This window comes from Schistocerca piceifrons, chromosome 6 (assembly GCF_021461385.2).
Source record: "Schistocerca piceifrons isolate TAMUIC-IGC-003096 chromosome 6, iqSchPice1.1, whole genome shotgun sequence".
In the NCBI taxonomy this organism is placed as follows: Eukaryota; Metazoa; Arthropoda; class Insecta; order Orthoptera; family Acrididae; genus Schistocerca; species Schistocerca piceifrons.
In genome coordinates, this window is record NC_060143.1 from 528,699,708 (window position 1) to 528,714,450 (window position 14,743).

The window sequence follows — 14,743 nt, forward strand, 5'->3', positions numbered from 1 at the left end:
TGTTTACTGGATTTCTTTCCTTGTTTCAGTCCCCACTACCGCCTCTCTAAGTTTGCTTTATTTATCATGAATGACTGGGACTGCTTTATACAGATTTTCTGGAAGCATTTTAAGATGCTAGATCCCTATTTATAAAGGACTTTTTTTATTCCTCGATAGATTGATGAATCTTTCATCTACTCAGAAAGTAATCACTGTTAGTAGATCCTATATTACTGCCATTCACAGAGCTCTGTGGTTGGAATGATATTAAATGACGAACGGTCTCCGTAAGATTGCAAGTCTACCAATGTACTTAAAAAATCAGAAGAGGTATCAAGCACAGGCCGCCATGATGTAATGAGGTCCACTTAAGATAGGGAAGCTTCAAAGGAAGCACTAGGCCTCTCTCTCTCTCACACACACACACACACACACACACACACACACACACACACACACACAGTCGTATTAAAAGTGTCACTTTGTACATTATTAAACTCATTCTATTCAAGTTCATGTCATAAACAACATGTAAGTATTGTTACCGAATAAAGTCAGTGCCAGCCCACCAGTCAGGAACAACAGAGTAGAGAAGGCTGTGAGAAGAGGTCAGCCAATCACACGCTGACCATCCTCCCTCCAGGATGACAACATGACATCAGGGTACGTACCTTTGGACACCGTTCAACGTGCAGAATGGATACTGGGGTTTCACAGCAAGAAAATCACCTTTAACATATTACTACAGCAGCACGTAGCCTGCAGCTGCAGCAGCAGCATGACAACCAGATCTACACTTTGGCATCAAGCATCCACATCCCACAGCGTTGGATGAGCATGCTTAAACTACGCATGGTTTCAGCGAGGCCACAAATTCTATAGGCGCCCTGCCAATTGCTGATGCTCTCATCCCTGTGGTACATCAAGTCCAACATTATAAGATTTCAGCCTAATATACGGACTAATTGAGGAGCAGTGTGGTGTCCCAGCTGGTACTCTCATTTTCTGACTGCCAGAGAGAATAGATGATGCATCACATGCAGAGGGAGGCATGCCTATGTGGACATCAGTCAAGAAGTGACCCATACATTGTTTGAAGTATGGCTGTCAGATCTTGAGTATATTTAACAGTAAGTCTCTATATAACTTACATATCATATCCGTAAAAGCAGTATTAACTTACAATTGAAACTCTAGGTCTTTTGGACCACTGCAATGAAGAGTGCAACTTCTACTACAGATTCCAAATATATAATTTACTTTCACAGACAATGTCATGATAACTGTTGTCTTTCACACAAGCCAGAGCTGACAAGTGTTGCTCTTTGGAGGGCTGAAAAGAAAAAGAAGAAAGAAGGAAGGAAAAAAATCACAAATATACACAGTTTTAAAGAGACAAAATTATTCTTGTTGGATGACCACAAAACAGGAAACCTCACTTTATCTTATTAGATGTTGTTTAAATTAAAAACAGATGCTTAAGAAATTTTTCACTGTGTTTGAAAACAGTAAAAATATACGGTGAACATTATTGTACATAGACCAACAAATTATATATTTACATTTTTTACATACAAGTTCCATAACAAAATATGCTGCATATGCCTGTCCAAGTATAAGAGAAAGCTGCCCATTTGAATTTTTTAGGGGAGGTTGAAAAAAAAAATTAAAAGGAACTTCTATTTTGAAACACCAAAAGTCTTGGTTTCAATACCCGTAATGACAATATAGTATACAAATAATAACAGCAAAAATAACAATAAGTGTATTAGAAACTTGGCGAGACATAAGAAAACAGTCAGAACCTTCGACTTTGATCTATACCTAGTTGCACAGAGCTTGTTACTACCCAAGTACAGCTCACTATCTAACAATTATTTTCCAACATTTCTATAAAATTATTAAATCAAAAATATATTCTTGTGTGTTATCTGATACAGTCAAAGTGTTTAAATACACAACATAATTTGTTTCTGCAACAGGGACAGATGATACTTTAAGCATAATATTACAGTAATAATTCTGTTAGCACTCTTGTACCCGAACATGATCTTAGAACACGCTAACTGTACAATGTTTAATAGTCTATGACCTGTAACCCTGAAAGAACATTTGTCTTAACTTAATCGAGAATCATCAGACATCTGAACCAGATTCCAGCTATGCAACAAGACCTATGAAGGCACCGAATTCTTCCTCTTCATCTTCCTCTTCTTCATCCATTTCAGCATCAAGCTCAGCATCAAGCTCTACTCCATGGAAAAGCAGATTGAAGCACTTAGATGATCTGCTACTAAAATGCAGGTAAGGGCACTGTGGATTCAGACGAGCACTACAAATCCAGCAGAAATAGGTATTGCATCGCCAGCATACCATTTTGTTGCATCCATCTGATTTCTGTAATGTTAGTAGCAGTGATTCACAAAACATGTTAACATTTTCTGTATACAATGCATATATATAATGAATATTATGCATTTCATCTACAAGGTGAACAACCACTAATTTGGTGTACACAGTTCTCACGTAATTTAGTCTCAAAAATCATGTACTAAAAAGATATATGAAATTAAAGATGGCTGTGGGTTGCTTAATGTTTATGTAAATGCATATTCAATCAAGTACAGAGTTGTTCTCTTCAAACAACGGTCAAATTTTGACATCATAATGTTTATTCTTTGAATTTAGTTAAAAAACAAATTTATATTTAATTCAAATAGCCAAAGGGCAATGTAAACCTCTAGAGGTGAAAAAATATTGTGAGAATCATTCAGAAGGAAATGTTAGATATTAATTGGGTGCACAGTTTTGTCAGTAATACGTTACACGACAAAGAAATAGGAATTTTGCAACTATCATAAACTTGGCTCCTAATTATTCATGTTCAGGTAAAATTTCCGACCAACAACTACAGATGTGATGTGTTAGTACGCAGTATGAAAATACGTTAACATGAGTTAACAGACATTAACTGACAAAATTATACATAAAAAGCACAAAATTGTCATAGTTCAACAGCATACTATAGAACTAAAACAATTCTGTGTTTTTCATTTATAATTACAAAACTGTTCCACTAATCAGTAATGAAGGAATCACACTTAACAGGATATTAACTGACACATTACCTATATGCAGCTTTACTGTACGATTAAACGATGATGGCATCCTCTTGGGTAAAATATTCCGGAGGTAAAATAGTCCCCCATTCGGATCTCTGGGTGGGGACTACTCAGGAGGACGTTGTTATCAGGAGAAAGAAAACTGGCGTTCTAAGGATCGGAGCGTGGAATGTCAGATCCCTTAATTGGGCAGGTAGGTTAGAAAATTTAAAAAGGGAAATGGATAGGTTAAAGTTAGATATAGTGGGAATTAGTGAAGTTCGGTGGCAGGGGGAACAAGACTTTTGGTCAGGTCAATACAGGGTTATAAACAAAATCAAATAGGGGTAAAGCAGGAGTAGGTTTAATAATGAATAGAAAAAAATAGGAATGCGGCTAAGCTAGTACAAACAGCATGGTGAACGCATTATTGTGGCCAAGATAGACACGAAGCCCACGCCTACTACAGTAGTACAAGTTTATATGCCAACTAGCTCTGCAGATTATGAAGAAATTGATGAAATGTATGATGACATAAAAAAAATTATTCAGGTAGTGAAGAGAGACGAAAATTGAATAGTCATGGGTGACGAATTCGACAGTAGGAAAAGGAAGAGAAGGAAACGTAGTAGATGACTATGGATAGGGGCTAAGAAATGAAAGAGGAAGCTGCCTGGTAGAATTTTGCACAGAGCATAACTTAATCATAGCTAACACTTGGTTCAAGAATCATGAAAGAAGGTTGTATACATGGAAGAACCCTGGAGATACTGACGGGTTTCAGATAGATTATATAATGGTAAGACAGAGATTTAGGAACCAGGTTTTTAATTGTAAGACATTTCCAGGGGCAGATGTGGACTCTGACCACAATCTATTGGTTATGAACTGTAGATTAAAACTGAAGAAACTGCTAAAAGGTAGGAATTTAAGGAGATGGGACCTGGATAAACTGAAAGAACCAGAGGTTGTACAGAGTTTCAGGGAGAGCATAAGGGAACAGTTGACAGGAATGGAGGAAAGAAATACTTTAGAAGAAGAATGGGTAGCTATGAGGGATGAAGTAATGAAGGCAGCAGAGGATCAAGTAGGTAAAAAGACGAGGGCTAGTAGAAATCTTTGGGCAACAGAAGAGGTACCGAATTCAATTGATGAAAGGAGAAAATGCAAAAATGCAGTAAGTGAAGCAGGCAAAAAGGAATACAAACGTCTCAAAAATGAAATCGACAGGAAGTTCAAAATGGCTAAGCAGGGATGGCTAGAGGGCAAATGTAAGGATGTAGAGGCTTATCTCACTAGGGGTAAGATAGATACTGCCTACAGGAAAATTACAGAGACCTTTGGAGAAAAGAGAATTGCTTGCATGAATATCAAGAGCTCAGATGGAAACCTAGATCTAAGCAAAGAAGGGAAAGCAGAAAGGTGGAAGGAGTATATAGAAGGTCTATACAGAGGCGATGTTCTTGAGGACGATATTATGGAAATGGAAGAGGATGTAGATGAAGATGAAATGTGAGATATGATACTGCGTGAAGAGTTTGACAAAGCACTGGAAGACCTAAGTCGAAACAAGGCCCCGGGAGTAGACAACATTCCATTAGAAGTACTGACAGCCTTGGAAGAAGGCTCTACTGACTAAACTCTACCATCTGCTGAGCAAGATGTATGAAAAAGGCGAAATTCCCTCAAACTTCAAGAAGAATGTAATAATTCCAATCCCAAAGAAAGTAGGTGTTGACAGATGTGAAAATTACCGAACTATCAGTTTAATAAGTCACAGATGCAAAATACTAACACGAATTCTTTATAGACGAATGGAAAAACTGGTAGAAGCCAACCTCAGGGAAGATCAGTTTGGATTCCATAGAAATGTTCGAACATGTGAGGCAATACTAACTCTACGACTTATCTTAGAAGAAAGATTAAGGAAAGGCAAACCTACGTTTCTAGCATTTGTAGACTTAGAGAAAGCTTTTGACAATGTTGACTGGAATACTCTCTTTCAAATTCTAAAGGTGGCAGGGGTAAAATAAAGGGAGGGAAAATCTATACAGTTTGTACAGAAAGCAGATGGCAGTTATAAGAGTCGAGGGGGATGAAAGGGAAGCAGTGGTTGGGAAGGGAGTGAGACAGGGTTGTAGCCTCTCCCCGATGCTATTCAATGTGTATATTGAGCAAGCAGTAAAGGAAACAAAGGAAAAGTTCGGACTAGGTATTAAAATCCATGGAGAAGAAATAAAAACTGAGGTTCACCGATGTCATTGTAATTCTGTCAGAGACAGCAAAGGACTTGGAAGAGCAGTTGAACGGAATGGACAGTGTCTTGAAAGATGAACATCAACAAAAGCGAAACAAGGATAATGAAATGTAGTCGAATAAAGTCTGGTGATGCTGAGGGAATTAGATTAGGAAATGAGACACTTAAAGTAGTAAAGGAGTTTTGCTATTTGGGGAGCAAAATAAATGATGATGGTCGAAGTAGAGAATATATAAAATGTAGACTGGCAATGGCAACGAAAGCGTTTCTGAAGAAGAGAAATTTGTTAACATCGAGTATAGATTTAAGTGTCAGGAAGTCATTTCTGAAAGTATTTGTATGGAGTGTAGCCATGTACGGAAGTGAAACATGGACGATAAATAGTTTAGACAAGAAGAGAATAGAAACTTTCGAAATGTGGTGCTACAGAAGAATGCTGAAGATTAGATGGGTAGATCACATAACCAATGAGGAAGTATTGAATAGGATTGGGGAGAAGAGAAGTTTGTGGCACAACTTGACCAGAAGAAGGGATCGGTTGGTAGGACATGTTCTGAGGCATCAAGGGATCACCAATTTAGTACTGGAGGGCAGTGTGTGTGTGTGTGTGTGTGTGTGTGTGTGTGTGTGTGTGTGTGTGTGTGTGTGGGGGGGGGGGGGGGGGGTAAAAACTGTAGAGGGAGACGAAGATATGTATACACTATGTAGCAGGTAGCAGTAGGTACTGGGAGATGAAGAAGCTTGCACAGGATAGAGTAGCATGGAGAGCTGCATCAAACCAGTCTCAGGACTGAAGATCAGAACATTACCTATATGAACGTCCAAATAAATGTGTCTAAAGACGGCTAACTAGCAGCTATATTTGATCATAAAACTTGATTATTATGTTTCAGACTGTTGATAAACTTGTTTTTTTTTTTTTTTTTACGATTCAGTTATTTTGGTATATTAACAGAAAATTTTTAAGTTGTGGGTCGAATAAAATTATTGTGAGTAAAGGGACCACCGTGCAGTTCAGGACAGACACAAAAAGAAGATTAGACACGAAAAGAAAGATTGAAATCATCACTAAGCTTTTGAACAATTCTCAATAAATAATGTGTATATGAATCATAAAAACCCTGACCAGGTTTCAGCATCATTAAGGCTATCTTCTTCAGAAGGAAAGTCACATTAATGTTTTAAACATATTATAAAATAAACATCTAAAATACTTCATACTTTTTAAAAAATTAAATGGAGTACATGGAATAAAATTATACATAGGATTCAGCATCTGTTAAGAAGTAAGGAGGCAAAGCTGTTTTCTCCACGAATACAGTCAGGGGTGGGGGGAGGGGGAATTATTATCCATCGCCTGGGATATGTGCCCGGTGTTTAATATCGGACAGACTGGTAGAGCTTTTGACATAAGATATACGTAACATTTGCTAGGGAAGAAGGGTACCAATGTTCATAATTCTACTTTCATGGAATATTTCTTAATATTGGGACACAAACCAAAAGGAGTAGAAAAAAATGATGATTCTACATATAGAGAAGACACTTCGTGTCTTGAAAGAACTTCAGGTCCTTATGAATATGAACAATAACTGTGGTCTTGTAAACAAGCAACTACAGTTAAGAAACAAACACTTCTTGAACATTTCAAGCCATTGCTCACAACTATATGAGGTTTTGGTTCACGTTTCCATGTACTACCATTTCAAAACATCATTTCTCCCTTTTCCATATGGACTCTATACTTTGTTACTGACAGCATACCAGATGACACTGTATACCACATTCTGTTTTGTAGATTCTATGTAAAGTATATTTCCTCCTTTTTCACTTATTGTAACATCTTGATAAAATCCTGCTACAGTAAGTTCTTTATTCTTAGCATGTATTTGTAAATAACCACTTAAGTTATTTTATGCTACATACTGTTGTTGTCATTTTTATAAAAAATATTTTATTCCTTTTATCATATTTTATGAATTTTTTTATACTACATACATTTTACTCTGTTTAAAACATCTAAACATATAGCATACTTATGTATTACTGTAACAGTCATGTATTTCATGCCGTTGAATGTTTGTCACAATACCAGCACCAAGTACGTGGCGCACTCTACACTACATTTACCTGGTGTCACAACTAGTTGCCACATGTTGAGTCTAATGTCTGCTACACTCCTGGAAATTGAAATAAGAACACCGTGAATTCATTGTCCCAGGAAGGGGAAACTTTATTGACACATTCCTGGGGTCAGATACATCACATGATCACACTGATAGAACCACAGGCACATAGACACAGGCAACAGAGCATGCACAATGTCGGCACTAGTACAGTGTATATCCACCATTCGCAGCAATGCAGGCTGCTATTCTCCCAAGGAGACGATCGTAGGGATGCTGGATGTAGTCCTGTGGAACAGCTTGCCATGCCATTTCCACCTGGCGCCTCAGTTGGACCAGCGTTCGTGCTGGACGTGCAGACCGCGTGAGACGACGCTTCATCCAGTCCCAAACATGCTCAATGGGGGACAGATCCGGAGATCTTGCTGGCCAGGGTAGTTGACTTACACCTTCTAGAGCACGTTGGGTGGCACGGGATACATGCGGACGTGCATTGTCCTGTTGGAACAGCAAGTTCCCTTGCCGGTCTAGGAATGGTAGAACGATGGGTTCAATGATGGTTTGGATGTACCGTGCACTATTCAGTGTCCCCTCGACGATCACCAGTGGTGTACGGCCAGTGTAGGAGATCGCTCCCCACGCCATGATGCCGGGTGTTGGCCCTGTGTGCCTCGGTCGTATGCAGTCCTGATTGTGGCGCTCACCTGCATGGCGCCAAACACGCATACGACCATCATTGGCTGACACTGACGGCGGCGGTGCACAAATGCTGCGCAGCTAGCGCCATTCGACGGCCAACACCGCGGTTCCTGGTGTGTCCGCTGTGCCGTGCGTGTGATCATTGCTTGTACAGCCCTCTCGCAGTGTCCGGAGCAAGTATGGTGGGTCTGACACACCGGTGTCAATGTGTTCTTTTTTCCATTTCCAGGAGTGTATTTTTACAAGCAGTACCTGTTTAACAATTTTCACTGTTTCCATGGAGGGCTTTATTCCATATTTTCTGCTGTCTGACTTTAGCTTCATAGCTCATCACATAAGTTTACAATTTTAACATAATGTAATTTACGTAAGTACCAGTTTCATTCCACATACTCCGTTTCAATGTTGTAAAGTATTAAGTATTTTAGACATTTATTTTATATTTAAAATATTATAGGTAACTTTCCTTCTGAAGGAGATACCCTCAGTGGTACTGAAACCTGATCAAGACTTTTACACTCATCTTCAGGAAAAACAGAACCGCTTGAATGCCTAGAGATAGGATGTTCATATTCACAGGACATGTACATTAGTAAGTTCTGCAGAAATGATAACCATTTCAGTCACCTCGGATCGGCACGTGTCCTGCTGCCTAGTAGGCCCAGGAACTGCCATGGGTACTGATAACTTGTTCCATACCAACGCTTACAAAGCGTGAATGGCGTTATGTCACATACACCTGGTTCCAAAGTTCACCTGTGGTGGTTGGCATTCGGTTACAGCATTGCTCCCATCGTTTCACCATATCTGACACATCTTCACTGATGAAAAGTCTGGTAATACGGTGGGCCAGAGCAAAAGGCTGACATTCTGTGACACCAAGAAGGCATTCGTATGTGCAGCAACATGTGGCCATGCATTGTCTCACTGAAAAATGGCGTGTGGGGTGCTGTTCACAAGGTCACTCTGGTCACAGCACTCTGGATATACACCAACTGTGATTTGTGGTTGTATGCAATAGCACTCCCACACCACAAGACCTTGAGTTGGCACTTTATGTCTTGTGCAAATGCAAACACTGTGATGCTGCTCCGCATCTTTGACAAACCAAAATACAGCCATTATTTTCAAATAAACAGAACCTGCATTTATCCAAAAACACTATCTAATGCCATTCCTGTCCCCATTGATGTCGTTCCAAACACCATTGCCGTCTAGCATGTTTCTGCACATTCGTCAAAGGTAGAAAGAGAAGGGGATAACACACATGTAACCCGTGCTGTAATAAACGGCGAGGGACTGTCACCACTGACAGTGTACGATGTGTTACACTGTTGCCCCAGAGCCGAGGAGGATGCAGATCTGTCCTGCAACCTGCAATGCCATTTTGATGGGGGGGGGGGGGTGTCTGGGTGGTGCGACCTGACCCATCTTGTCGTGTTCTACGGTGTTCTGTGAACCATTCAGCAAACACCTGTTGCACTGCCGAAACACTTTGTCCCACACAAGCAGCAATTTCCCGGATGGATATGTCATATTCTCTCACACCAATAACGCATCCTCTTTCAAACACACCGATTTGATGGTACAGTTCGTTCATACATCTGAGAGGCATCCTGCACGTCTGCTCAAGTCAAGCCACACTGATCTGTTATCTTCAGTTTACAGTGACAATGAGAGCCACAGGCACATTTTACAGGTACGTGACTTGCGCCACAATATTGATATTGATATTTACCTAGAACCCGTAGGCCGACATGGTCCAAATGCCAATCATTTCTTCAGAACATACTATTGTAGATGTCCTGTGAATAAGAATGTCTTATCTCTAGTTGTTCAAGGTCTTTCATTTTTTCTGAACATCAGTGTAAAATAAATTTATGCAGCCTGCTGACTGTATATTCCTTTTACTGAAAATTTATTTGCGGTTGCTGCTGTCAGCCACTTTTAAAATTGTGCTGCTGAACAATGTCCATCCTGTAAGATAATTAACAAAATCACACACAGACAAAAACAAACACATGTGCATATACACGGCTACACTGCCCCAGTTGGAACAGTGTAACCACCCATCTTTACAGGTTTCATGATCGGTTTGTTTGGGGCAGGGGCCCAAACAGCGAGGTCAATCAGGATGGCTGGATGCAGGTTTGAACCGTCGTCCTCCCAAATGCAAGTCCAGTGTGCTAACCACTGCGCCACCTCACTCGGTAGGTTTCATGGAACAGGTAGTTAACAGCATTGAAAACTGTACCTTAAGAAAGAGGCCAACTGTAGATATATATGGAAAACTATTGTCTGTCGTGGTTCACAGGTGATTATGTGTAAGAACATCAGAAAGTGTGTGGTAAGAACTCTGTACAGGCAAATGTTCAAATATATAAATATTTTAGCAACTGAACCTGCTGATTTTCCTTGTGGTTTATTGAATACAGTATCCAATTGTACTAAGGTCAGTGGACCAATTCCTTGGCTTTGAAATTTATCTGTCAAACTTCTTGGACTTCTTTCTGTGCGGGTTATGTCATAGTGATTGTCTACGAACTTATGTGAATAATGACGTATTTTTAAAAAACAAAGATGATGTGACTTACCAAACGAAAGCGCTGGCAGGTTGATAGACACACAAACAAACACACAAAATTCAAGATTTCGCAACCAACAGTTGCTTCATCAGGAAAGAGGGAAGGAGAGGGATAGACGAAAGGATGTGGGTTTTAAGGGAGAGGGTAAGGAGTCATTCCAAACCCGGGAGCGGAAAGACTTACCTTAGGGGGGAAAAAAGGACAGGTATACACTCTCTCTCTTTCTCACACACACACACACACACACACACACACACACATCCATCCGCACATATACAGACACAAGCAGACACTTGTAAAGGCAGAGAGTTTGGGCAGAGATGTCAGTCGAGGTGGAAGTACAGAGGCAAAGATGTTGTTGAAAGACAGGTGAGGTATGAGTGCGGCAGCTTGAAATTAGCGGAGTTTGAGGCCTGGCGGATAACGAGAAGAGAGGATATACTGAAGGGCAAGTTCCCATCTCCGGAGTTCTGACAGGTTGGTGTTAGTGGGAAGTATCCAGATAACCCGGACGGTGTAACACTGTGCCAAGATGTGCTGGCCGTGCACCAAGGCATGTTTAGCCAAAGGGTGATCCTCATTACCAACAAACACTGTCTGCCTGTGTCCATTCATGCGAATGGACAGTTTGTTGCTGGTCATTCCCACATAGAAAGCTTCACAGTGTAGGCAAGTCAGTTGGTAAATCACGTGGGTGCTTTCACACGTGGCTCTGCCTTTGATCGTGTACACCTTCCGGGTTACAGGACTGGAGTAGGTGGTGGTGGTGGTGGGAGGGTGTATGGGACAGGTTTTACACCGGGGACATTTACAAGGGTAGGAGCCAGAGGGTAGGGAAGGTGGTTTGGGGATTTCATAGGGATGAACTAAGAGGTTACGAATGTTAGGTGGACGGCGGAAAGACACTCTTGGTGGAGTGGGGAGGATTTCATGAAGGATGGATCTCATTTCAGGGCAGGATTTGAGGAAGTCTTATCCCTGCTGGAGAGCCACATTCAGAGTCTGATCCAGTCCCGGAAAGTATCCTGTCACAAGTGGGGCACTTTTGGGGTTCTTCTGTGGGAGGTTCTGGGTTTGAGGGGATGAGGAAGTGGCTCTGATTATTTGCTTCTGTACCAGGTCGGGAGGGTAGTTACGGGATGCGAAAGCTGTTTTCAGATTGTTGGTGTAATGGTTCAGGGATTCCAGACTGGAGCAGATTCGTTTGCCACAAAGACCTAGGCTGTAGGGATGGGACCGTTTGATGTGGAATGGGTGGCAGCTGTCATAATGGAGGTACTGTTGCTTGTTGGTGGGTTTGATGTGGACAGACATGTGAAGCTGGCCATTGGACAGATGGAGGTCAACGTCAAGGAAAGTGGCATGGGATTTGGAGTAGGACCAGGTGAATCTGATGGAACCAAAGGAGTTGAGGTTGGAGAGGAAATTCTGGAGTTGTTCTTCACTGTGAGTCCAGATCATTTTTTAACACAGGTTGAGAAACCACAAGCCCATACCAATTATGCTAGGTTCATTTGAATGTGTCTAGAATTCACTGAGACAGTAAAATGTAAATGACGTGTGATTAGGGCCTCCCGTCGGGTAGACCATTCGCCAGGTGCAAGCCTTTCAATTTGATGCCACTTTGGTGACTTGCGTGTCAATGGGGGATGAAATTATGATTAGGACAATTGACAGTGAACTAAATCATGTGTTCCGGCAGCAAATGGACATTTTGAAGACATTATGTGAGGTTTTTTACTTATCAGTAACACACAGAAATGATAAGTGTAAGGAAAGTTGACGCAACTGACACATGCATGCAAAAATACTAAGCGCTTTTGGACTTTTGTTGATACAGCCCTATTTTTTTTAGTTTTTTCATGATGCATCTAATTCATAAGTACTGTATTGTCCTCTATTTTTGATACTGCATCCACAATCAATTTCCAAAGTAACTGGAGTCAGATGTGAAATGCAAGCCATAAAAAATAGGAGAGAGAAAGTTTCAGCAGATTTTTGGGGCCAAATGTGAGAATTAGCTGAGGGAGATAAGTGTGTAAAAAGTAATGCAGTCAAATAATGATGAAATACCACGAATAAAAGAAGGAAAAATGTGCTAAATATGTCCAAACGCACTTGTAGATTGAAGGCACATAACCAAGATGGAGTAACTTTTGGAGCTATCAGTTCCTTTCACAGGGAGAACAGAGGGATAGGTTGAGAAATGTTAGAAAGAGGTGGAAGTCACTCACCCCAAGTTGAGAGGAACCCACCTCATGTCTTCGCAACCTCCCCAACCTATCCCTCTTTCCTTCCTGAAGAAGGAAAAGATAGTTCTGGAAGCTAGGAATAATTCTTTACTTTCTAATGAGTTTACTGGTAGTCCTAGAATTTATTGCCCTGAAGGTAAAAACTATCCAGCAATTCTGTGCCTTTGTAATTAAATGAACAATCACCATCAGTGATTGGAAGGGGGTAGAGTAGCATGGGGAAGTACTGCAACCCGTGGAACCCAAGCGGCTAACAAGAACTGGCTAAGGGATAGAGATGGTTATGACAACCAAGGCTGGGTGAGAGGGTGACTGGGAATAAGTCTAATTATTCCATGAATCAAGATGCCATAGTATCTCAAGATGAAGCCCCCATAGTACCAACTGTCACATTATAATGACATGCCACACTGCTCATTCTTCATACTTCTACATAAGAATTGTTAAGTTAATATCAGTTTTCTCCAGGCTCTATAAAATATTGCTACATTTCCTTTAAAAAACTCACTCATTCCAATACAGGGATCAGAAAGTTAACTGGAAGAGTTTCTCTTTACCACTGTCAGCAATTGTCATGTTGAGATGTTGAGCTCATTATCTTAACAGCAGAAGTTCATCTAACTTCTTTATGAATTTTACACCCAGAATACTAGAGGTATTATTTTAGGTCACTGTCAGGCTGATCAGGCATAATATTTATGCATAATTGTTTCACACCATTAAAAAAAACATCAGAACAAGAGAACTCTATTTGTCACTGTAAGAGACTTCTACAAAAATCAGTGCCATCCATTGAATTTACATGAAGAAGGTAAAGCTGCCACGATGAACCTGAAGCCTGATTTGAACACACAGTGCTTTACTAGGCATGGCTCTATTGGAGGTGGTATTCTATTGCCTTCCTCCAACCTCTGAACTATGGGCAACTTAGCATTTTTCACATTAACAAACATGACAAGTGGTGAAAGAAGTGGTAAGTGACAAACCGAAATTTAGTAGCATAATACAGAACAAATTATTGAAAAGGTACCTTCTAGCCAACAATTCAATTATTCTTACCTCTATGGCAGCATTGCAATTAGGACAGTTCTTACTGTTGCTACTAATCCATGCTTCTGACATTGTATTGTCAACAAGTAATTGTAACTGCCTTCTACCATAACGCTGCTCCAGCACTTCCTTTTGCTTCTCATCTGCTGACCGATATTCCTCCACAAGCCGCATTTTTTCATCTGTGTGCAAAGTGAGAGGGCAAATTGTTTAACAGAATATAAAGTTTATATGTTTTAGATTGAGTAGTGCACAAAAATGTTAATTTTACCAAATGTTCTTTGGCTGCAATCTTTTAACGAAACATAACCTAAATGTTGTTTAACATAATCCTTTTACCCAGAACATAAATGCCATTAAAATGAAATATGATAAGAATTGGAACTCTACACAAAATAGGTGCATTGCCTTAGGGGAAAACAGACTGTCTTCTAAATGGAATTTTTTAGTTACATATTTTAGACTCGGTTAAAAAATAAATGGTATCATCATGAGTCTAGACTTTTTAGCAAGTCATCATCAGATAATCTGTTTAAAAAAGAAAAATGGGAGATAGTAAAATACTATGAAATTAAACTACAAAACCACATCAACACCTATACACAACTACACACAAACAAGCAACGCATGTTATGTACAGGACAAGCCGCTAATGCCTGTGTCTGGCTAGTCAGCAGATATTGTAATGACA

At 40.2% G+C, this 14,743-nt stretch overlaps 1 protein-coding gene across 2 annotated transcripts in view; it reads right to left on the reverse strand.

Annotated features, from left to right (window-relative positions):
- Window positions 1-1,367: 1,367 nt before the first annotated feature.
- The window catches only part of LOC124802922 (E3 ubiquitin-protein ligase RNF14-like), a 98,901-nt gene continuing 85,525 nt past the window's right edge, over window positions 1,368-14,743 (reverse strand). For both annotated transcript variants that reach the window (XM_047263994.1, XM_047263995.1), the window contains 2 exons: window positions 14,062-14,234; window positions 1,368-2,379 (listed from right to left, as the gene is read on the reverse strand). In XM_047263994.1, the coding sequence (XP_047119950.1) occupies window positions 2,143-2,379; window positions 14,062-14,234 (410 nt within the window). In that variant the 3' untranslated portion in view covers window positions 1,368-2,142. The remainder of the gene's footprint in view (window positions 2,380-14,061; window positions 14,235-14,743) is intronic.